Raw genomic sequence first — 25,114 nt, 5'->3', positions numbered from 1 at the left:
GTGCCATGCTGGAAGAAGGAGTAAGATTGCCTAAGCTTTTGCAGAATTATACAGTCACTCTCCAAATCGTTGGCAGCAAGCATCTGCTCTCCATTGAGGAATAGGGGAAGCAGACATACTGTGGTAAGACATGATATGCTGATCATTGGGAACGAAGGCAAATGCGTCCCCTTCTCAGTTATCAAGCGAGGACAGAAAAGCAGCACAAAAGCTGCTTAAAACAAGATATACTTCCTACGTGCTAATGAACGTGGAGGGAAGTGAGGGAAACTACAGCCGTCTCCATGGAGTTTTCATATTACAGGTAGTCCTCGACTTACGACCACAGTTTCCGTTGCTAAGCAAGCTGGCGACGAAGTGAGTCGCACCTGATTTTATGACTTTCCCCCGCCCGCACCCCGGGTTAAACATATCACTGCAGTTGTTAAGTGAATCCTGTGGTTGTTAAGCAAATCCATCTCCCCTACCCCCTTGACTTTATTTGGAAGCCAGATGGGGCGCGGGGGGGGGCACCAATGCCAATCACATTATGGTGATGCAACCATCATAAATACATGCGGGTGGCCAAGCGCGCACATGATCGTCCCCTGACCGTGAGGATGCTGTGATTGCAAGTGCAAGGACTGGTCATTGGTCACTTTTTCCCAGTGCCGTTGTAACTCTGAACGGTGGCTAACTGAACGGTTGTAAATCGAGCACTATCCATACTGTCTCCAAACGGAAACGCCCTATGCCTTTTTAAGCTCATACACCCTTTCTGGTCATCTCTGTTGACTAAGGCTCAATTTCTGCTCGGAGTGAGGCTGGGTGAAAATCTTTTAGATTTAGACTTATATACTGCTTCACAGTGCTTTACAGCCCCCCCCTTAAAGTCAGCCTATATTGCCCCCAGCAATCTGAGTCCTCATTTTACCAGCCTCGGAAGGATGAAAGGCTGAGTCGACCTGGAGCCGGTCAGGATCAAACTCCTGGCAGTCGGCAGAGTCAGCCTGCAGTACTGCATTCTAACCACTGCGCCACCATGGCTCTAAAGCTAACTAAAGGTAGAAGAGTGGATCGTGACAAATGACGGGTGAAGGAGCAGGTGGCATCGCTTCTCCTTTGCAGGAGGGTAAAATTATCCCAGAAGATTCCCAAAGGGTCTCTCCGCTAAAGGTGTTCAATTCAAACACTTCTGCCCACCTGAAGGGCAGAATATTTCTCCGTCTCTCACTGTCCCTTCTCCCAACCAGATGTCCTGATGGCACATAATGGAGGCGGCTTGCTGTCAACATGGGAAGTGCGCTGTTTGAAGCTGCGCCAAAGCCTGTGATCTCAAGTTAAATAGTGGTTCGCATCCCCTGCAAGGCGCCAGAATCAAAAGGTAGGCTACTCATGCAAAAAAAGCTGGCGTGCTCATCCGCCCACACACGCACACAGGAGTAACCTGGGGACACAACAGCCAGCCAAAGGAGAGACAAAATCTTCTGGGTCGCCAGCCATCCTGCCGTTCTCATTCGTTGCGACATACGGAGTAAGAAGCAACCTGGTACGACACAGATGGATGGGAACGAAAGGCAACAGAAATGGACTTCAGTCAAAGCCTTCCCTCCAAGCTTAAAGCCACCTTTAAAAAAAAAAGCCTAGCATCTGGGAAGAGGAAAATGAGAGCTAACATTGTTAACAGGATCTCAGTTTGACAGGATCTCCCTCTCTCTCGTTTGAATGGAGTTATGCCTTCTCCCTCTTAAAAAACACAAGGCAGGTTTTCGAGGGCCAAATTTTATTTCCCTGAACACATGCCACTTCTCAGCAACAAACCAGAAGTCATCGTGATCTTGCTACAAATTCAAAATTCTTCTCAATTGAGAGAAGCCCCATCACCCTGGAATTCAATACTTAAATGTAAGGATGCAATAACCACTTTTTAAAATACATGCGCCAAGATAAGTGGCAGCACCCATCCGTTTTGCTTGATTTAAAAGAAAAATAACCAAGGTTGGACTTTGATTTCCATCTAGGAAAACACAGGGATGGAAGATCACCAGCAGATACCAAATATATCTTTATCTGACAGGAGGTAATATTTGTAGCTCGGTGTTGAGCTGCGGGGTCCTTGGTGCTCTCTGAGCCAATGGTTTTCTTGCAGACGTTTCACACTTAAGTTTGGTAACAAAACATCTGCAAGAAAATTAACAAGCTGAGAGCACTGAGGACCCCAAATATCATTGCCTGGTTTGACTACATTAGCTGTATTTCACTGAAAGCTAAATGCTTTTTTTTTTTTGGCTAGGACTCACTTTTCTTTCCCCAAGCATCATTTCATTTTTAATCCTCTAGTGCATTATTTTAATAATAATAATGAGTTGGAAGGGATCTTGGAGGTCATCTAGTCCAACCCCCTGCTAAGGCAGGAAACCCTATACCATTTCAGACAAATGGCTGGCCAGTCTCTTCTTAAAAACTTCCAGTGTTGGAGCATTCACAGCTTCTGGAGGCAGGTTGTTCCACTGGTTAATTGTTCTGTCAGGAAGTTTCTCCTTAGTTCCAGGTTGCTTCTCTCCTTGATTAGTTTCCATCCGTTGCTTCTTGTCCTGCTTTCAGGTGCTTTGGAGAATAGCTTGGCTCCCTCTTCTTTGGGGCAGCCCCTGAGATACTGGAAGACTGCTATCATGTCCCCTCTCGTCCTTCTCTTCATTAAACTACACATACCCAATTCCAGCAACCGTTCCCTATCTGTTTTAGCCTCCAGTCCCCTGATCATCTTTGTTGCTCTTCTCTGTACCCTTTCTAGAGTCTCAACATCTTTTTTACATCGTGGTGACCAAAACTGGATCCAGTATTCCAGGTGTGGTCTTACCAAGGCATTGTAAAGTGGTATTAGTACTTCATGTGATTTTATATTTAATCCTCCACTGAACTACAGTGTTTGGCTTTCTTAATGGCTGTGCAACGTATGTAGAATAAGAAAGGCCTTGCCTGAACAATAAGGCAGGCTCTGTGTGTGTGTGTGTGTGTGTGTGTGTGTGTATGGCAACCTGAATTTGCAGCTAGAGTTGGCAGGCAGCCTCTGGGGAATGGCATAATTCTCAAGGGAGGCTTCGGTCTAATCTACGCAAGGAAGCTCCAAGTTTAGCAACGCAGAGATTCTGATGAGGGAGGAAAGCCAAAAGCCACAGGTAGGTCCTTCTGACTACAAACTTTATTAAAAGGCACAGGTTTCTGGGAGCAGGGGTGCACATCGTCAGATGCATGGAGCACAGTAGTTATGTATCTAAGGTATCAATAATGCCTCAGAGTCACTTGAAAAGCCCATATGTCGGAAACTTGACATAAGGCTCTGTCTATGCAGATAATAAAAACATCCAGGTCGTGGCTGTCCCAAAGGTGTTTTTTTTTCAAAAAAGCAACTGGACTGATTCTAACTGAAGAAGTGAAATGTTTTCGAAGGAAAGAACAAAAAAAAATTCTCTAAGGAGAAATTTCCTGACAGTTAGAACAATTAACCAGTGGAACCACCTGCCTCCAGAAGTGGTGAATGCTCCAACACTGGAAGTTTTTAAGAAGAGACTGGACAGCCATTTGTCTGAAATGGTATAGGGTTTCCTGCCTGAGCAGGGGGTTGGACTAGATGACCTCCAAGGTCCCTTCCAAGTTGTTATTGTTATTATTATTATTATTATTATTATTAATTATTATTTAAAAAAGTCCAGTTGCCTTTTGGAAAAAGCACCTTTGGCACGCTGGCTGAGGAATTCTGGGAGTTGAAGTCCACAAGTCACAAAAGGGCCAGGTTTGAGGACCCCTGGTCTAGAACTCTCGCTCCACGCATCTAATCAGCTCCAGCTTATGAAAGCTTTGTGACTTTTAATGAGTCGTATTAGTCAGGAAAGGTGCTACTCTCGGGGTGTTTGGCTATTATTGTAGATGATGGGGATTCTCCTCCCACAAGATTTAGGAGGGCAGAGAGGCCAAAGGAAAGAAAGCGATAAAAAAACCGAGCGGTACATGTCAACCTGGGTAAGAAAAGATGTGCCAAATGCTTCTTGCTATCCTTTTAGACCTGGAGGATTGCAAATGGGCTGCTGTGTATGTTTCAAGGTGTTTCTTCCCCTTATAGTCGTCACCTGCAGGTTGGGGCAACAAGGAATTAACACAAAGCACATGCATCAATCAACTGTGCAAGGCGATCTAGCTGGACCAACTGGGGTCCTGAAAACCACTGCGGTCAAGGTGGCTGTCCAATAAATTTGACGGATAAATAAATAAAATGACTTCCCAAATAGTCCTCAAGTCTGGATAGGGGTGTGAGCGTGGCCCGTCTTCTGTTGCTGAGGCAGTGCCACACACTGCAGGCCACAAGACAATCAATGACCCCTTCCCAGTGCCCCAGGACATGTTGCTGATGCAGGAGGCAGCAAAGGGGTCTTCTGAAGCGCTGAATTCGAGTTGCCCATCCAAGTATGGATTTTTTGTGTGCTTTGTTCCAGGTTTGAAAAACAGCTGTGTTGAAAACAGCTGTTGTTGCAATCGAACCTTATTTTTTCCATCTCGAAACGGGGATTAGGAATTTGGAAGGCCTGAATCGGGAAGGCCTGCACACAACTGGGTGTCACCAATGGAGTGGCGTTGAGGCAGACTTTTCTGACCCCTGTAAGCATATCACAAATTCTGCTTCTGGGCCACTGACAACTTCAGGCTGGCAATCTTTGTTTTAGGTCCCCTTTAAAACTAAATCTCGACGACGGCTGCATTTTCTGTAAGAGCAACTGCTGTTCTGAGCTGCGCGTGAGACAAACCGAGCAAATGACGGAAGCTCTCTGCAAGTACGAGATACTAAATCCTCACCAACATGCAAAGCTTTTCTAGCCTCCGCAAGACCACTGGAACGTGGATGCAACATCTGGAATTCTAACCAGGGCTTGTTTCTTAAAACAATGGGGAAGCTGTACTTACACGTGGACTCTCCGTTCATACCAAAGTGGCTTTCATCCCTGAGAAATCCTTTTACATTCATGCTTCCACAGTAATTAGAGTGAGCTGCAACACAGAGAGAAAGAGAGAGGGAGGGAGAGAAATTGAGTCTAAATTGTATTGTGTGCTGGGGGGGGGGAAAGAGAGAGAAAGAACAGCCTTGAGGTAAGCCCAGTATGTTTTTTAAAAGGTTTTCTTTTAATTTTCAGAAGCAAAGAATAAAGCAGCAGTGAAAGCAACATTATCCATCAAAGCGATTTGCCCCCCCTACCCCAGTACCTGAGTAAGGAACATATGAAATTAGGTCTCACCTGATCAAAAAGTAAGCAACCTAATACTATATTAGGTCGTTACTGAAACAGAGAGCAGAGGGACTTTTCCCCCAAAGAAATAGTTGCTAGAACTAAGTAAGCAGGGGGGAAAAACAGTGAAAGAAATTTGAAGATTCACTGTAGTATAAATAGAGCTTGTGTTTGACATACAGCAGTCACTGGAACTCTTTCGAGCCTTCATGTTTACTGAAAATATCTTCTTGCAATATTTTGTCTTGCCAGCCAACAGAGGTCTGACAAGAAAAGCTGGATAACGCAATCCTTTTATTGGAAATGAGGAAAAAGTCCTATCAGATGTGCATATTTATGTGGTTCTTTAGATTGCACTTGTATAAGCACCTGCTGGTTGTGTGAGGGAGGTGCTTATGGAGTGGCCTCTTATAAAAAGTTGCATTTCCCCCCCCAAAAAAAAGAGACAAGTCCATTTTATATAGGGCCCCTTTATGTTAAAAAGAGAGAAATATTTCAATAGGCTCCTAGTTCCTGCAGGCAATTGATAGCGAAAAAGAAGTTAAATTTATCTTGAAGGGAACAAGTGATTAAGACCACTCCAAGGCAAAACAAGAGCCTTTTCAAGCCCTTGGCCCAATCAAACAGAATTTACAAAATGACCATGCTATTTCTTCTGATATTCTTCACTGCAAAACAGCAGCTGATAAAACACCCCTCCCAATTTCAAAATGTTCGTGGATATTAAGGACATAATACTTTGGATTTCTGCCAAATGAGACATCATGTAATAGTGTGCTACGCTTGCTGCGAGAGTTGCAGGGTATTCCAAATTAAATCCACCGAGAAGACACAATAATCAAAGTCACATATATCCATCCTGGGAATGTGTGCCAGATTTAATAGATGCATTTTTTAAAAGGTGACTGACAAGCAGTAGCTGGTCAGGGATGGCCAGACTAAGCATATATATATATTATAAACCCCTCTCCCTCCAGTGCAAAACACCAAGGAAAGAAAATCCAGAGTTGAAAGGTGAAGAGAACCTAATTAAGGAGGCAAGTGACCAAGTTCCATAACCAAGATTCCGCTTTTCGTTCCAAGCCACATCATCCATCGTGCCGCTGCAAGAAGGAAATGGAGAAAAAGGAGGGTGCTGCATTTTGTTACGTCTCAAGAAAAAGAAGGCAAAGCGGTGCAAAAAAAAAAGAAGAAGAAGATATCCGGCATCAAAGATATCCCAAAGTCGCAGATGCATATCTGAAAAGACACTATGGGATTGTTTCCTATGAGAGGTGTGTGGCATGGATGGAGAGAGCTTAGGAAAAGCTTAAAATTGAAAGTACCTTTACAATCATAGCCCAGTTTCAGCAAGATCATCTGAAACAGCTGTACTATGAGTGATGTGAAAGATGTTGACGCGTGCTTGGCTGCTCCCAGGATCTTACTGCTGTAGTAAAGGAGACTCCCTATTGAAAAAGCATTGGGATGTTATTATTTTCCTCCGTTTTTCTAGTGACTGAGGCGGCGGGAGGGGAAAAAAGCAAAACGCGGCTAGTGCAGGATGCCGAAACTCAACACGCCAAATATTGTGAGCCTGCACTCTTGCCGAGAAGCAATCCTGTTTCTCAAAGAGTTCAATCGCAGAAAACCAAGCGGGAAAAGAAGGGGAAACAAATGGGATGTTAAGGGTTTGTTTGTAGCTCTTCTTTCCTTAATAGTGTGTCCTTGGTGGAGCAGTGGGCTAATGCCTCCTTAAGTAACACCAGCTGCCTGCCATTAGTGCAGGTTCGAGTCCCACCAGGCTCAAGGTTGACTCAGCCTTCCCTCCTTCCGAGGTAGGTAAAATGAGGACCCAGATTGTTGGGGGCAATTAAGCTGACTTTGTAATAATGCCACTTGGGTGTGTGTGTGAAAGCCCTAATAAGCAGGCATATACATAGAATGAAGGCTACTGCTAAGCTTGTAAGCCGCCCTGAGTCTTTGGAGAAGGGCGGGATATAAATGGAATTAAAATTAAAAAAAATGTCATTCGGGAACCGAACAAAGCCCCTCTGAATTTGTAAGACTAGCAGCAATTAACTTGCCAAGTTGAATTTAAATTGAGGTGGGGGGGCCTGGTCCTTGGTGCTTTCTGAGCTCGGCTGTTTTCTTACAGACGTTTCATTACTCAAACTAGGTAACAACATCAGCGAGGTAAGGGCAAATCCCACTCTCTTCCAGCACTGATGATGTTACCTAGCTGGGTAATGAAACGTCCGCGAGGAAACAGCCAGGCTCAAGAGAGCACCAAGGATTTCTCATTTCAAGCCTGGGCCAGAAATATTCTCCTTAATACTGAGTTTAAATTCACATGACTTTGTATCTCCATCAATACTTTACTTATGCAGCGGTGAGACTCTCAGGGAAGGAATGCTTCTTACTGGATTTGTATTTTTGGCTTCGATCTCTAGAGTAAACTCTTGAGGTTGGCATGCAGGACGATGAGTAGGCTGTAAGGGCTTCCTTCCGCTCGGAAAGCATACTGCAATCGTTACAGGTGTATCCGTTGCTGAGTTCAGTCTGGTTCTCCAGGGCTGCAATATCACCATTGGCCTGGATGGAAGTCGTATCCCCACCTGTTTGAATTGCAAAAAAATCGTCTTATCAAACCCAAATCTACTGGAGTGGGAAGAAAAGCAATCAAAGGGAAAACAAACAAGCTGGATTACCTTTGAGGTCACCATCGTCATCGAGACCTAAGAAGAGACAATTCGTTTTTGAGTCCAAGGAGTTCAACAAGCTATTAATTTCTGCTACTTCTCAAAACACAAATGAGAATCTCACACGCTCAGGAGATCGGCAGGGTGATTTTAAGACATGTAGCCATTATGTGATCTAACAAGCTACATTTCCTGATGGAAAAGCCACGCACATTTGTTTATCTGCAATCTGACCTCTTGGGAGCCAAGCTAATGGAAAACATGTTTTTGTTCCCTTTTTTTTGCTGTAACACTAGCTCAACACACAGTAGCAACCTTATAGGTAGTATCAAAGTAAAACTAAAGATAAAAAAGATGCATCTCAAACAGAGATAGCAGAATCCTACGCCTAAGCTAGTGGCATGCAGGCTAAAACTATTAAAGTACTTTTCCCCCCCCCTGATGGTTCAGCAACATTTTGTTAGCCTGAGGATGGGAAATTAACTGTAATTAACTCCACTCCTGCACTTCTTACATTGGAAGGAGTGGGCACTGGGTTGAAATGGGGCAAACTTTGAGTCAGGATGTTGGCTGCACTCTGCAACTATGGCCTGATCCTGGGCAAAGGCGAGTTTGTAAAAGATGATTTTGCTTTTGCGAGTTGCCGGCAAGGCTACGTCTATGCCCATGGGCGTTCCCAAGCACGTTTTCAAGATAATTTGCAAGTGCTGTTGTCAGCCTTACCAGACAGACCAGATAATGGGACCGGATAAGCTAATTCCGCTTTACTTGTAAAACCACATTATGTCTGAAAGTATAATTCTCTTTTTACAGGCCAAGAAATTAGGGAGGGTCACTTCTGAGCCTCTGGCTCCATCCACCCGTTATGCAGCTGTGGGCTGTGTTCTCTCTTATCGGACAGTTCCCTAGGCTACAGTTCTTTGCCCCATCTCCCAAGGTCTTTCCCACGTACCGATAGAGCTGCACAGCCTGTTGTGTTAAAGCAGGGGTGTCAAACTCAATTTCATTGAGGGCTGCATCAGCATTGTGGTTGCTCTCAGGGGGCTGGGTGGGTATGGCCAGGGTGGGCGTGACCTACTGGGTGGGCGTGGCTAGAGTGCGTATAGCCTACTGGGTGGGCGTGGCCAGCTCTACATCATTCAGATCAAGGGTGCCTATGGGGGCCTGGGCAGGAGTGGGACAGATATGAGGGTCTCTGGCAGAAGGAGGGTCTCTGGGCCAGGGCCAAGGCAGTGGGGGCCGTTCCCTCACTGTTTCCAGGATGGCTTTGCGGGCCACATGAAACCACTTTGCGGGCCGGATCCGGCTCCCGGCCCTTGTCTGTACCTACCCCAGAAATGGTCAACAGCCGTCTGTTCCTGTATTGAAGACTCATCCAGTAAGGTTGAGATGAAAGAACCGTCACTCGTGCGGCTGCTGAAACTGCTGTGGCTAAATGCAGCAGAGGCTGGCATTTTCCGCCTTGAGCTGGTTCTCACTGAACCGGACTGTTTCGTCATAGTTTTATGTTGTTTGATCACCCTTAACAGAAAAAGAAAGAAATAAGAGGCAAACAGGCAAAGCCCGACAGGGTTTAAAATGGCAGAAAAATTTAAAAAAACATTTCGTGAGGGCAGGAGAACTTGAAAGAGGCAAGGGAACGGTGTAGCGCTCCCAATGTAGTCTCAGGGTTGCTATGGCTTTTTCAGGAAAAGAAATCAGCTATTTCCTTCTTGCTCTTAACCTTTTAAGAATCCTAGGCAGCTACGTTTTGCGCTGCTGGCATAAGGCGAAAATATAAGCCAGGGTTTGGATCCTGCATTTTAGCGTGATATTATGACGGGAATCCTGGCTCAGTCAAACAGAGTGAAGAACCAATGATGGCCTGCTGTCCAAATGTCAAATCATGACCATATGCCATCGTTATCCTGGAAGTGAGCACCTCCACAGAAGATCCTCATAGATCCAGGTACTTGTTGAAATAGTGTCAGAAAATGTTGGGAGCTCCAGTTCGGAGCATCCCAAATTCGAAATGTGGAAGCAAGGCCCACTAAAATCAGATCAAAGGGACTTCTAAATTAAGGCTGTCCAACCTTGGCAACTTTTAAGACTTGTGGACTTCAACTCCCAGAATTCCCCAGCCAGCCCTGTTCGAAATCAAGGGACGTCGTCGGAGTTTAAGCTTCTCGAGTCCCAAGACTTCAATATGTGCCCTAAGTCCGCGTCTAAACTATGCCCCATTTCTATGCCAAAACCACAGTGAGATGTTCCATCAGGCTTCCCCAGAAGTTCAGAGTGCTGCACAAAAAACCACAAAACACGCACGTTGCGTTGAATTGCATAACATTTCCATGGAATGGGACCGTGGAATTAATCGTGTACAAATGGTTGGGAGCACCAAAAATGCTTACTGAGGTGACTGGTCTGCGAACGTCTTTTTCCCAGCATAGGTGCTGCCGCTTCCGAAGACACCCTCTTCTCTGGCACCCCCACATCCTGCTGTGGACAGACGTAAGCTGCGCCTTGACATTCTCGGGGAGTCAAACACCGGCTCCAACTTGTGCTCAGACTCAAACTCTAGGGCGGTCAATGAGTAACTGGAACTGCAAGAAAACACAGACCGGTTTTGAGTCGTCTGTTACACAGGATCGCAACCTGCATCTCGACAGGATATATATTGGCTTAGTTCTTTAGTATCCATGGCCGCTGATAAGGCTTCTCCACACTGCTGTAGGCCTGTGTTATTAGCTTCCCAAAACGGACCCAGGTGCGTGTATTTATTTAAAATTATTTAATATTAGCTACTGCAATATGAAAGCTGCCCCGCCTCCCCCCCCCGACCCCCAAAATGAGGAAACGGGAAGTGGCAAATGCTGATAACTACCCCAAGGAAGTTTAATTTCAAAGTTTTGTGGTTCATCCCTCCTGGCGGCTTATTTTGGCCTTTGCCTTTGTTTAGTTTAAAGCACGGTGGTCCAACCATCTTTGGTTTGCTTTTATCATGGCATTATTTTACTTTGTTTGTGTTGATTGGGGAACCACCCAGACTTGCAAGTGTGAAAATAAATGAATAAACAAGCAAGAAAACAAATAAATAAAAGCACTCGTGATTCCTAGCTAAGATGTCAGGCACTGTATTGTTACAAATGTACTATTTATTTATCAAATTTAGAGAGCTTCCATCTCATTCGCGCAGTGACTCTCTGGTGCTGTACAATTAAAAACTTAAAAGCCATTAAAAAAAAAACTTTTTGGCAACCAAGAGATAAGATTCTTGAGATCTCTAATTTAGCTTTCGGACCGTTCATAAAGTGCGAATTGCAATTTTGGGGTCTTTAATGGTTACAAATAGTTCCCAAATGGTAATGGTTTTTAATCCATAACTCCTTGATATATATGCAGCTGCTCTCCAGAGACGGATAACTATTTTAATTTCCACTTTATTTATTTATTTATTATGGGGACTTATATGCCGCCCTATCTCCCGAAGGACTCAGGGCGGCTAACAACAATAACATATAATAAATACAGAAGTTAAGATAAAAATTAAAATTAAAGGCCTCTGTACAATAAATTAAAATAAATTAATTTTGGTTAATTAACTTGGTTTTATATAATGCCCACTCTGGTTGTTATCTGTTTGTGCATGCCTTCCACAATGGCATTTGGGTGTGGTTGTGAAATCCTTGAGTTATGGTGACTAATAAAGTCTGAGTCACCTAATCATTGCTTCTTCTTCCGTACAATCTGCTGTAAAAATATACATAAAAACAAATCCCCAATTGCTGTCTTCAGTTCTACGGAAGGCACACAGGGAGATTATGCAACTGAGTTTGGGAGGTTCATGCCTGGGTTTAAAATGTACCGTAAAAGCCACAAGACACAGAACAACAAGGATCTTTATAGTTCAGCTTTCTCACCTGAGGGCGTAAGTATAGCCAGTGTTCTCTGGCAGGCAGTGGGGAGGGTTATATATGTGAAGCCGTGAAAAATCCATGGTTGCTATTTCAAATCATGCTGCAAAAAGGGCAAAAACCCAATGGTATAAGAGTTCAAAGAGAGAAAGGGGTGAAAAAAAAGCTCTTGATTTCTCCAGCCTTTTTCAGTGGAATAGATGGGTGTTTGGGGAAAGTGAAAGGGAAAAAAAATCGTGCACACATGACACTCTGTATCTGAAAGAGTGTGCCTGTTTTATGCAACTGCCAATGTTAGATATCCCTTATCAGCACTCACAAGGAACCTCAACATCCTTCTTTTTCTTTCTTTTTTCTTTCTCCTTCTCCCTTTCTTCCTTCATTATTCTCTTTCATCTTTCTTTCTTTTCTTTCCTCCCTCCCTTCACACATATGACGTTCCCTTCCCTATCCACCCTATTATAGTATAACAACAAGCCATGCTACAATCCTGGCTATATTTTGCATTTACGATTACTAGACAGTGGTGTTCTGAAATTCCTCAAGTTGTCATTGCTTGCTAAAATAGATACTATTTTCTAAAAGAAAAAAAAATCCCAAAATTTATCTAAGCATCACATTACTGAGATTTATTTTTTGCTCATCAAGAACTGTACCAATCGAGAGACTTGTGTCAAAAGAAAAGGATGGTGTTTTTTTTGAATGGCCAAGTTGTTTTCTTTACAACTTTTGTTTAGTGCCCTTGGAAAAACAGACAGGGTGCTGGCTCAGCTTTCAGATTGAGAGAGATAGTCCCATCTTGTCAGATTCAGATTTTTTTCCCCACTAGTCCTCTGGAAAGGCATGGAAGATCTCACCAAAACACTGTCGAACACGTACGGATCACAAATCTGTATTTTAGAAATTTGTTTCAGTTTAGGATTTTAAAGGCCTGAACTATGAGCAAGCTACCTTTAAAGCTGAGAAAAGTTCATAAGGCATTTTCTGTCTGGTCTGAACTCGTGAAAAGTCTTCAAGGAAGTGTCAAGCCCTGGATGTGATTGAACTGCCTTTTGTGATTTCAGCCTTGATGTAACACTGAATATCAGCTCTCAATTATCAATTACTGCAGAACTATTAAATATCATTTACTCTGCAGCTTGAAAACTTAGAGCAAAATGTTAAGCCAAACACTGACATACATATGTATATACATATACATACATGCATACATACATACATGCATACACGCATACATACATATATATAATTTTGAGCTGTAAGAATACAGCTCGTTATTTTCCTGTTTTATTAGATGAATGCAGGTTAGCACTCAGAGGTTTGAGTAATTCAGGGGTTCTTAAAGTGTGGGTCATGACTTTGCAAGGAGCCACGGGCACAGAACAGTTGGAAACTTGAAAGGGTTTGTTTTGCACTGGAACTAGGGAAAAATAATTTTAAGGGAAGCATAGACACCTGGTCTAAAGAAAAAAAGCATTAAAGTGAAATGAAGGCCAATATTTATCTTTGATATGAAAGCAAGAGTAGAAATTTGAGTAATCTGAAAGATCTCAGTGATGCTTTCACCAACGTGGCAGGCAGGCTGCAAAAACCATGATTAAGAAAACAACATCACAGCCTGTTGTTCTAATTTGGTCTCAGAAACGGAGGTGTTCACGAGAGAAGAATGCATTTCTGGTGCAGGCATCACAAGGGGGGAAAACAGGTCCTCCTTACCATCTGTCCCAATATTGGTGAAACAATACAGCTAATAGCATCTTTCAAACTCTGCTTCAGTATAATCCAGGCCCATTATTTTCCACCCAACCACAATTTCAACAATGGGAAAATGCAGCTTTCCAAAGGCGATGGGAGTGGAACAAAGTGCCTTTGCTAGGAAAGCTCGCAAATATACGCAGCAGAGCATGTGAATCTGTCCAAACTACAAAGCTCAAATTTAACAAACACTTCCAAAATCATGGGCAGAGTTTGGTGCTCAAGAAACGTTTAAGCCAAACGTAGCTTAAATTTTGTTTCAAATTCCTCATGCAAGTAACTTGGGAGAACCTGCTTCTAAAAAAGCTATGATAATGTACAAGTGGCCAGGAATTCTACAGTAAAAGTATGCATAACTCTTGACAGGCCATAATATGGAAATATCACACCTTTCCTGAGCTGGACATAAACTTCTTACAGCTTCTGGAGGACCCAATAAGTCAAAGCAGAAAGGGAAGTGTAGGAGCCAGAGTCCCAAGAGATTTGGAGGTAGCCAAGTTAGGAAGGGCTGTTCCTAAGCAAATATGTAAGTATTTTAATACTTCAACTACAAGGAAGTGATATAAAACACTTTCTCACCCAACTGGATTTTATTTATTTTTTGGTCCTTCAAAACTCAAGACGTTTTGGAGGAAGCATACAATTGTTTTGGTATGCATAAAGGAATGATCTTGCAAAACAGCAAATCTATAATGTTTTTTTAAAAAAATAAAGCAGTTTAAGACACACCACAGACATAATAAGAGACGCTTCCTGCAGTCAAGCCTCGAAGGCTTCTCCAAATTAATGCAATTACAAACAGCTTCCCGAACTCCTGGCTCTCCCCCTCCCTCCCCTTGGTCACATCAACACCACCTTAAGTTCTGTTTGGACCTGTGTAACCACTGTTACTACCAAGACTTGTTCTGAGCTGAGGGTTTTGAAGTCACCGTCACTTCGGGTTTCGAATCAGACTAAAGGATTGACAACAACTGATTTGTTCAAGGAGGCCTTCAAAACCACAGTTAAAAGAAGGGGTTAGGAGAAGTCATGGTGAATGGGTCGTATGTTCCGAGAAGGCCAATATTATTGACTTTCACAAAGCCGGGAAGCAACATCCTGAAAAAGTGAGCCAGGAATATTAGAGACAATTGTAATATCTTTTTTTTTTTTGCCATGGTTCCCTCGAGCCTAAACATAACTGAGAGACGCGGTTACTTAGCAAACAACATGGCATCAACAAATCTAATTTGGATTTGGCTGCTCGACAGCTGCGCTCTTCCACATGGAAGCCCACGTATGAAATATTAGGCTATGAAGGAATGCTTTTTTTAATTGGCCGAAGCACAAACGGTAGGCATGTCCTATAGGAACTGAGCCCGTAGCTATTCTTTGCATGCAAGCTGTTTAGCTATTAAAACTGTTTTCTTACTATAAGAAATTGGGAAGCTTCCAAGAATTCAAAACAAAAATATATTTCATATTTTTTTTCAGCCTGGCAGTTGAACAGTGTACAGGGGTGTTACTGGCAATCCCCATCAGCTGAAGCTTTCACCTTTCGTGATAAATATTGGCCTCCGTTGTAGTAGTAGCTGAATATTGGAAGACAGAGATCCTACATGGGGGAAGTTATGGAAGAAAGGGGGACTACATGGACAATCACAACACTACATGGACTATCCCAAGTTGACTCGCCAGCTCGGGATAGTCAAGGAGAATGTTCCCTCAGCTATCAACATTGTGAGGTTAAGACTACAGAATCATTAATGTGTTGTCATGAAAGTCTTTCTGAAGATGCTGACATAAATGTGAGAATCCTGGAGTTTAGGTCACCTTCCCCGAACTGATGTCAACTTTATCTGCTGGATTAGTTTCTTTCATCCCTGGCTGTTGTGGTCTTCCCCCACAAGGCTCAATTCATCCTGGCTACAAATAAATGATTGGTTCAGATCACAACCACATTATGTTGAAAACAATAAATCCCTCAAAATTTTTCCCTGTAAACCGCCCTGAGTCCTACGGGAATAGGGCGGTATACAAGTTTAAATAATAAATAAATAAAATAAATAAAATTTGCATTGATTGCACTGATTAATTGTCCTCACACTTAAAAAATTCCCCCCCAGTTCTAGGCTGGATCTCTCTTTGATAAGTTTCCATCAGTTACTTCTTGAGCTGCCCTCAACCTATTGTTTGGACAATAGGTTGTCCGCCTCTTCTTGTGTCAGGCCATCAGGTTCAAGCAATTCATGCGGTCAACTCTTCAAGAGAGAACCATCCCAAGGACCAACATGTGACAGAACTCACTTTGTCTGGCAAAGAATCTCTATTTTTTTTATAACTATAATATGCAAGTAATGCAGTATTTCAACACAAGGTCCGCTTTGGGGGCTGAATGATGATTTTCAAACCAGAATGGTTGGTTCACAAGTTGCGTAGGCCCAGCAAGTCAAGTTTTTCTACTCCCAGTTTATAGGCCTGGGTTATTGTAACAAAAGAGATCAAAAGCACAAGCAGAATGTGTGAATGCCCTCTTTAAAATATAACCAAGTGAAACAAAGCTTGTCAACAAAACTCATGTGCTTCATTTCACAGCTGTTATAAATCTAGTAAGTTCAGAACCATGGACACCTTTTCCTTCTGTGTTTCACTGCAGAGGCTGGGGTAAAACACGTGAAACTGCACATCTGGCTGCATAATCACAACGCTGAACTAAAAAATAAATTCTGCTTTTCTTGCGCTACACAGCTAATATCTCTTTCATGGGAATATCTGATACTGCACATCAGGGCTTCTCAGAAAATCGATAATAACTATTATTGTGGCTCTGTTCGCTGCAGCAATACAGAAGGGAAGAATAAGGAATAAAGTTCAATTCCACTTGGAAAGTGAATGAAATATTACTACTGCACTGATCAAAGTTTAGAATACCTGCACCACTGGTTTTAAAATATAGGTGTTCTCAAAAAAAAAATTTGTGGCTGTTTTCAAAGTGTGGTACATCAAGCATGCATTCCAAGGCAATCCTCAAGTTCAACCAAATTATACTGCACATTTAAAATGGTTAATCCGGAGCAGCAACAAGCTGCCTGCAATTTTTAAACTGGCAGCTATTTTAAGGGTGTACACTTGACAACTTCATTAATTTCAGAATTTTATTTATTCAATCAACACATTTATTAATCTGAATGACTCGCTTCCCCAGGCAGATCACTCGGGTGCTCTTACAATACAAGGAATATCTAACATTTTGCAGTCTTTCTCACACATTACAGTGTGAAATGTTATTCATTTGAAACAGGCTGAAGAACAACAAGAGCTTAACACACAAGTACAACAATCAGTTGAAAGAATGAACACAACCGTCTTAAGTAAAAAAAAAAATAATCGCACGTGAACGGACTCAAATCTGGCACATAGCAAGCTTGATCTGCATCGTTCCCTGGTGTGACTACCCAATGACAAAACATAAAATTTCCAACACGTAAAATGTCTTTTTTTAAAAAACAACAACAACAATATTCCAAACTTTAAAGGTGCAGTGACGGTCGTAATGCTAACAGAACCTTGCTCTTATAAACAACTCTGAATATCCGATACACACGTTAGATGAAGACTTTCTAAGACCGGATTCCTGAAAGCCAGTAACTGAAACAATTGTCAATTGTCAATTGTTTTAGGCATCAAACCAGCTCCCTGGTTCTTAACAACAACAACAACAACAAAAGGCACTCTGCTCACCGAGCCTGGCTAACCTGGGCAAGCAAATTAAACCCTTGCTTTGGACAGGGCTAAAAAGAAGTTACTGGAGGAGAGATCAGTTCTGCCCAGCTAGCAGTAAGCTGCAGCAGGGATCCACTTTTCAAACCTGAAACTTTTCCAAATTCATCATGGTTCCATCCTTGCAGAAGGCACTGGGATGCCTCAGTGCGGCATCCTCTTCTAAAGCAGAATGTGACCCAATTCTGAGAAGGGAAGAAGTTTGAGAGTTGACAGCAGGTCCAGACTCCCCTAGTCCAGCCTGCAGAATCCCAAAATGGCTTCCCAGCTTCAACAAAGCCTGAAGGATCAAGTCTAATTTAATCCAGCCTCTTGGAACTCCTTCCTGTCAGTCACAGCGGGGCTTTGAAGCGATTGGCCCAAGTGAGCTTTGGCCGGCCCACCGCATTTAACTCCTTCATTCCCTTCCAGCATTGCAACACCTAGACCTCGCTGTTTGCTAGGATTGTATTTATAACTGCAGAGGTTTCCATGAGGCTTTAATTCAGTTTTTAAATAGCTTTCAAAAAAGAAAAGAAAGGGAAAAAAAAACACGTAATAATAATGTGTTAAACTTGTATGCCGCCTGACTCTCAATGACTGCGGGCAGCTCACAACCAGCAAAGAAATTGCAATAAAATCAATTACACATAATTGAGGTGGAAAACCCCTGAAAAGAAAGAATGTTGCACTGTGGATGCTGATCAACCCTTCTTGCATTTGTTATTGATTTAATGCATCTGCAAAATCCAGTATTTGCAATGTTTTGTACAAGGGGGGCGGGGGGGGGGGGGAGAAGTGGGGAAAAGGATTATATCGGAACTGTTATTGCTTTTTATAAAACGAGCAAACTTCCAATTTTGGGGTCCTGCAAAACACAATTCCACTACACCTTCTACATTAAAGCCATTTCAAAAGAGAGATTTCATCGGTAAAATATGGAATCAAATGGTGAGAGGAAAAGACTGATCTCAATAGATCCTCCAGATCTTGTCATCCATGCAAATCGCCAAACGTTCTCCATTTTCATCCATGCAAATTGCCATTTTAATGTCAGGAACACTTCCTGCCCACCACCCATTGTAACTTGCATTTGGAAAGCATTCTTTTTTTCTAACTCTTTTCCTAGTTGAATAAACAGGAGCTGACACTGGATAAAATGCTCCAGCTAAATTTCAATACTTAAATATGGATAGGGCCTACGTGCCTCTCACACTGAAGCTCCTGAAATGGGTTAAGATGTGGTGCTTCATTCCAAGCCACTTTGTGGTTTGAACAGACAGGTCTACCTCGCTGTGGCGATGTGGGGAAAAAAAAAAGTTTTCCGGAGCACACACCTCTCTCACTTCCGCCACCTGTTGCTCACCTGGCGATGTGTCTCACCTAGTCCCAAAGCAGCTCTACTTTTGCAGCTTCTCTTTGCTTTTCCTGACCCCTTAAACTAGGATTCTGAAAGCCTTTTAGAAAAAAAGAGCTATTAATACTGCAGAAATCATCATGGGTCTCCTGGCACAGATGCCCCATCTTGGCAAACTGCCTTCTATTCACCGTATTATGCCAGCAGCGGCCAGCAAGATGCCAAGCCAAGGTTGTTGCACCAAAGCTATCAGAGGACTCGTTTCATTGGAAAATCCCTGAGTCCAGATAAACAGAATGCTGTTTTGTTTACCAGCTGTCTGCCCCCAGCCTGCTCTGGAGCAAAGATGCACAATTAGCGGAGGTACAGATAAGCGTTGGTGTTTTTTGTTACTGGTGTGGGCATTTATCTGCCAAGGAAACAGGAGGCACCAGCTGTTGCTATTCAGATCAAAACACTAGTAAAATTGTGTGAGCCTGGAACAACTTTGCAGGACTAACAATCCCACATTCTCATGTGAGAGGGAGCATAAGGATAAAAATACCTCTCCTGGTTTATTTATCAAATTTAGACGCTGCTCATCTCGCTATCCCAGTGAATCTGGGTGGTTTATAGACAGGAGCAGTAAAACCATAGGAAAAAAAACCATAGAATTGAAAACAGATTTAAAACACCAGGAAAGATAAAAAATAAGAGCAGGGCGAACAAAAAGTTACAAAGTTAAAGACTCAAGAGTTTCTGCTTCTTCCTTACAAGGAAAAATACAGACTGCACAGCTACATGGTTACAAAGGATTATCCAATTATTTATCCTAGAAAACAACAGCACCTTTTTAACTGACATTAAAATCTCATTTCTTGCCTTTCTTATCATGTTCTGTTATTAAAACAAAGATGCTCATTAGCAAAAAATAAAATGAGGGTGCCCCATTTCAGCTTGTATATTTGTCAGAGGTTATTCTACTGCAAGACTTTGGGGTAAATACACGCCTGGCTGTTGTATGTATGCTTGAATAATTACCTCTGGAAAAGATACACATTCTGACTTGAGGCTATGTTTCCAACAGTTTTTATTAGATTTATTAAACCAAGCATGTGAATTCTTAACTAAATTTTATACTACATTTTTGGGGAGGGCTTAAAATACTGGGTACAACTAGTCTGCTTAATCAGTTTCTAAACTAACGTATTTTGCAAACTTTGTGGGTTAAGAACCAGTTTAAGTGTGCTGGTTGTTAAGTGCAACCTGCGACTTTTCAAAAAAAACCACATGAATTGAGGGAAAGGTTTGTTTAGGATATCCATAGTTTGTTTGAAAATAGTTTATGAAATTAAAAAGAACAGGTAAATGTAGGCGTGTATCCTTTTTCAGTAACTCAAGATGTAAAGGTAAATGATGGGCCAACAGGCAAAATTAGAACTATCATGGTTACAAATCTTAAATAAGATGAAAAATGAAAAGTACAAACACACAAAAAAACAGGTATCAAGGGGAAGAAACAGGATTAAGGGGAAAAGTAAATCACGTTAGCATACTGCATGTACATTATTACTGAGATGTATTAAATTTGTTAACACCACTGTCTGTTCAAAGAACCTATTATGTATATTACAAAAGAAAGCAAAAGAAAAAGAGGAGACAGGACTGAGCAGGATTGAAAGAATTTCATTGTTGTTTAAAGATAGTACTCCCACAAGCCTCTTTTCAGTAATGCAGATTAAAAATAAACAGAAAGGTATGGGCATCGAAAGGGAAAGCACCATAAACCAACAGTAATCAATCATAAAATGGTCAACTGAAGAAAATAAATGTATGCATTACAAAGAGGTAGAGGGAGAAGTGGATCACAGGAGGCAGTAAACATATATTAAGACAGACAATGAATTATTGTTGCTTCTGCCACAAATTACCTTGAAACCGTCTGTATTTAGCAGCGTAAATTGTTTTAATGGATAATTTGATAGCAAATTCTAGCCCAAGCTGGAAGGGGGATTACTTGTAAATTGCCTATTACCAGAGACCTCTGATCATAGGTTACCTATAATGCATAATTAATTGAGCTTAATGGCAAGCAAAAAACAGATAGCAAATGAACGGAGCATATACACCCCTAGATATTTATACACATAACAATTAATGGGTATACTAAAAATATAGATGAGTCTTAATATGTGAAGTGTGTTTATGTTTGCCTCTGAGTCACCCTTTCCTTGGAAATATTTGTCAGAAGTTTGCCACTCCCTGCTTCCTAGGGTTGTGTGTGTGTGTGTGTGTGTGTGTGTGTGTGTACATACATTAGTCCTCGAGCTACAAGTGAGCCCGCAATTGCGGTTGCTAAGTGACACATTTGTTAACTGAGTTTTGCCCCATTTTATGACTTTTCTTGCCATGGTTGTTAAGTGAATCACGGCAGTTACTAAGTTAGTAACATGGTTAAGTGAATCTGGCTTCCCCCCCTTGACTTTGTTTATCAGGACGTCGCAAAAGGGGATCACGTGACCCTGGGACGCTGCAACCGTTATCAACGTCAGTTGTCAAGCATCCAAATATAAATCACGTGACCCTGGGGATGCTGCAATGGTCGTTAAGTGTGAAAAACAGTCCTGAGTCACTTTTTTCAGTGCCCTTGTAACTTTGAATGGCCACTATCTGAACTGTTGTAAGTCAAGGACTACCTGTATATGTATATGAGTATCTATCTATCTATCTATCTATCTATCTATCTATCTATCTATCTATCTATCTCTGTCTCTATATCTGAGTCTATATCTATGTCTCTATCTCTCTCTCTAAATTTTTATTTTTTTTATTTTAATTCCATTTATATCCCGCCCTTCTCCGAAGACTCAGGGCAGCTTACAAGCTTAGCAGTAGCCTTCATTCTATGTATATGCCTGCTTATTAGGGCTTTCACACACACCCCCAAGCGGCATTATTACAAAGTCAGCTTATTGCCCCCAACAATCTGGGTCCTCATTTTACCTACCTCGGAAGGATGGAAGGCTGAGTCAACCTTGAGCCTGGTGGGACTCGAACCTGCACTAATTGCAGGCAGCTGGTGTTACTTAAGGAGGCATTAGCCCACTGCTCCACCAAGGCTCTAAATCTGTCTCTATCACCTATCAAAGGCAGAGATAGGTCTCTGTCTCTATATCTATCTCTCTATATTTCTGTCTCTATATCTATCATCTATCTATCCATCTATCTATCTATCTATCTATCTCTATCTGTCTCTATATCTCTCTATATCTCTCATCTCTCTCTACCTGTCTCTATACCTATATCTAGATATATATCGATGTCTACCTCTCTCTCTCCATACATATATACGCATCTCTCTCTCTATACATATATGTATCTCTACACATCTGCACACACTTAATATAATACCTATGTACATATATACTGGAGCTGTGTCATTTCTACCTCTTTAGGTAATGGGATGTATGCCAAATGTTCACTGCTGCACCCGCCCCTCTCCCTCACCTGGCAGGTGTTATTTACCCCCCTCTCGGGGGGGTGTTTCTCCTCCTTTCCCCACCCCATCTGCCTCTGAGGGAGGGGGGGCTAAGCCCACTTTATACGCCCCCTCCCCGCCTCAGCCTTCGCAGCTTTTCCGCCTTTTTCATGGCGGGCCCCCCCCCCTCTCTTTCGCGCCTCCGTCTCTCAGGCGGCAACAGGTGAGGCGGGCCGAGGCGGGAGCGCGCACGCCCCTCGCCGCGTTACCTGACGGGCCGTGCGCGTGCGCGTCTCCGCGCCGTTCGAAGCGTCGGCTCTCCTGAGGGAGGGGGGGGGAAGATAGAGGGGAAAAAAAAACCAAAAGCGTCGCCGTGCGCGTGCGCAGGCAGGCACGCTCCCGGGCGGTTGGGTTTCGAAAGGGGCTCGCGCTCCGAGGGGGGCCACGCCCACCGGCCGCGGCCACGCCCACTCCGCTTGGCACTGCTTTTGGCACTAGGGCAGGCCGGGGGGGGATGTTGGCGCTGGGGATGATGGGCGTGGAAGTCCGCGGAGGAGGCGGGACGCGCCCTTCTGCTGCTGCTGCCGCTGCTGGAGCCACAGCTGGGCTTGGGGCCACCAGCCCGAAGGCGCCTAAGTGCATCATCCCCTGAAACCCACCTAGATCCCATGCTGGCTTAGCCCCAGCTATCAGGGTTAACGAGAAGCCACGATGCTCCTTTGTTGTAAGCTGGGCCCACCCAGAAGCCTAAGCTGAGTAGGGGTGATCTTGGCTTGTGTAGTGCAAAGCCGTCATTTCGCTGAGGTTGGGCGACGGTCCTGTCCCATCAACCAGTGTTTCTCAACCTGAGCGACTGGAAGACTAGGGACTTCCAGCTGGGGAATTCTGGGAGTTGAAGTTTGGACTTCTTCAGCTTGCTCAGGTAGAGAAACGTCACCTTAAGCCATGATTTATGACTCACAGTGGCTGCTCTGCCATCCCATGGTTTGGCTTGATTCACCTAACGCAGGGGTCTTCAAACTTGGCCCTTTTATGACTTGTGGACTTCAACTCCCAGAATTCCTCAGCCAGCATCCCCGGCTGAGGAATTCTGGGAGTTGAAGTCCATGAGTCATAAAAGGGCCAGGTTTGAAGACTCCTGACCTAACGGCATAATCCACTTAAATAACAACTGCAGCGATTCACTCAACTGTGGCAAAAGGGTCATAAAATCAGGTGCAACTCGCTTAGCAACTTCGGGGCTTAGCAGTGGAAATTCTGGTCCCAGTTGTCGTAAGTCGAGGACTACCAGTATCATTGTCCTAACGTCCTAGGTGTTAGCACAGGCCATTTTAACTAAGGAACAACTCTTTCAGATTAACAGATTCAAATAGAAAGCAGCATTTAATTTACAGATAGTTTGAATTCTCACAAAGGGTGAGTTCAAAGCCTGTGGGTTTGTTTGTTTTTTCTTTAAACAAACAGAAGAGGAATGTCAATCTTTTGAGACTTACCAGAATTCTATTGTATTCAATTTTAGAAGTAAAGCAACCTCTACAGAAACCAATTGCTCTATTTATCAACCTATCACTGGGAATTTCTTCTGGAGACTGCCGGTACTGATAATGTAAGGGTCTGAGTTTCTGTTTTCATTTTCCCACTGAAAGCTTTTTTTTCTTTTTTTTTTACAAGAAAATGCAGTCTTTATCAGCTTTCCCCCTTCCCATCATGATCATCTGGGCTTGCGTTTATACATGATTTTAAATCTTTGCAAAATGGAAAGCAAGAAAAATAGGTCCATGCTGGAAAAAAGAAACAAGAAAAGGAATTTTCTAAACACCTAGCAATACCTCATGGCTTCAATATGTGAGAATTAATTGACCGTTTAAAATGTTTAGAAATCGTTCTTTTGAATATCTGGCTTGGGAATCCAGAAGCCAAAACCTCTTCCCTTCCTCTCTGAAACACATTTCATACGGAGGCAAATTATTTATTGGGAGTGGGAGGCACGGTTTTACAGTGGTTCTCCTCCTATCTCCAGGGACGCTCGCAGTTGGTGTTGGCAGGGGGGCAGAGGTCGACCGCGAGGTCTCTCATTTGTGGAGTTCCTCAGGGGTCGGTCCTCTCGCCTCTCCTGTTCAACATCTATATGAAACCACTGGGTGAGATCATTCGTGGTTTTGGAGTTGGGTATCATCAGTATGCTGATGATACCCAGCTTTTCTTTTCGACCCCAAACCACCCCAGTGATGCCCTCGCTGTGATGTCCCGTTGCCTGGAGGCGGTTCGGGTCTGGATGGGGAGGAACAGACTTCAACTCAACCCCGACAAGACCGAGTGGCTTTGCATACCTTCATCCCGGGTTTATTCGGACATTCCACCTCTCGCTATGGGGGGTGAACTATTACCCCCCGTAGATAGGGCTCGCAACTTGGGGGTCCTCCTAGATTCACGGCTCACCCTGGAAGACCACATAGGAGCTGTGACTAGGGGGGCTTTCGCCCAGGTTCGCCTGGTGCGCCAGTTGCGGCCCTATCTAAGCCGGGATGATCTATGCACGGTCACTCACGCGCTCGTGACCTCTCGACTAGACTACTGCAACGCTCTCTACATGGGGCTGCCCTTGAGGACCACCCGGAAGCTCCAACTGGCACAGAATGCAGCCGCGAGAGTTGTGTTGGGAGTTTCCCGATACTCCCATGTCACACCTCTGCTCCGTGAGCTGCATTGGTTGCCAGTTGTCTTCCGGGTGAGATTCATGGTGTTTAAAGCCCTACATGGCAGGGGTCCGGAGTACCTTAGGGAACACCTGCTGCCGGCGTCAACTTCCCTCCGCCCTGTGCGTTCCCACAGAGAGGGACTCCTCAGGGTGCCACCGGTCAGAGAATGTAGATTGGTGGCCCCCAGAGGGAGGTCTTTCTCTGTGGGCGCCCCGGAGCTATGGAACCAGTTACCGGTTGAGCTCCGGACGGCGCCCGATCTTCGCTCCTTTCGCCGCG

The 25,114-nt window shown here is 43.5% G+C and overlaps 1 protein-coding gene across 11 annotated transcripts in view; it reads right to left on the bottom strand.

Annotated features, from left to right (window-relative positions):
- SUN1 (Sad1 and UNC84 domain containing 1) overlaps positions 1-22,356 on the bottom strand; it is a 33,737-nt gene extending 11,381 nt beyond the window's left edge. The window contains exons 1-10 of one of the 11 annotated variants that reach the window (XM_083372639.1): positions 22,166-22,203; positions 11,836-11,932; positions 10,327-10,518; positions 9,267-9,457; positions 7,946-7,972; positions 7,658-7,852; positions 6,581-6,703; positions 4,936-5,019; positions 3,996-4,106; positions 1,427-1,525 (exon numbers count right to left, since the gene is read on the bottom strand). In XM_083372639.1, the coding sequence (XP_083228765.1) occupies positions 1,427-1,525; positions 3,996-4,106; positions 4,936-5,019; positions 6,581-6,703; positions 7,658-7,852; positions 7,946-7,972; positions 9,267-9,457; positions 10,327-10,518; positions 11,836-11,912 (1,099 nt within the window). In that variant the 5' untranslated portion in view covers positions 11,913-11,932; positions 22,166-22,203. Of the gene's footprint in view, positions 1-1,426; positions 1,526-3,995; positions 4,107-4,935; positions 5,020-6,580; positions 6,704-7,657; positions 7,853-7,945; positions 7,973-9,266; positions 9,458-10,326; positions 10,519-11,835; positions 12,953-17,431; positions 17,642-20,589; positions 20,687-21,665; positions 21,684-22,165 lie in introns of those variants that run through there. The other 10 variants (XM_083372638.1, XM_083372637.1, XM_083372644.1 and 7 more) reach the window with 10 other exon arrangements.
- Between the last annotated feature and the right edge of the window lie 2,758 nt (positions 22,357-25,114).

The sequence above is a fragment of the Vipera ursinii genome (genome assembly GCF_947247035.1).
Source record: "Vipera ursinii genome assembly, chromosome: 13".
Lineage (NCBI taxonomy): Eukaryota > Metazoa > Chordata > Lepidosauria > Squamata > Viperidae > Vipera > Vipera ursinii.
The sequence above is the reverse complement of the archived record's forward strand: the minus strand, read 5'-3'. Positions and strand labels throughout refer to the sequence as shown.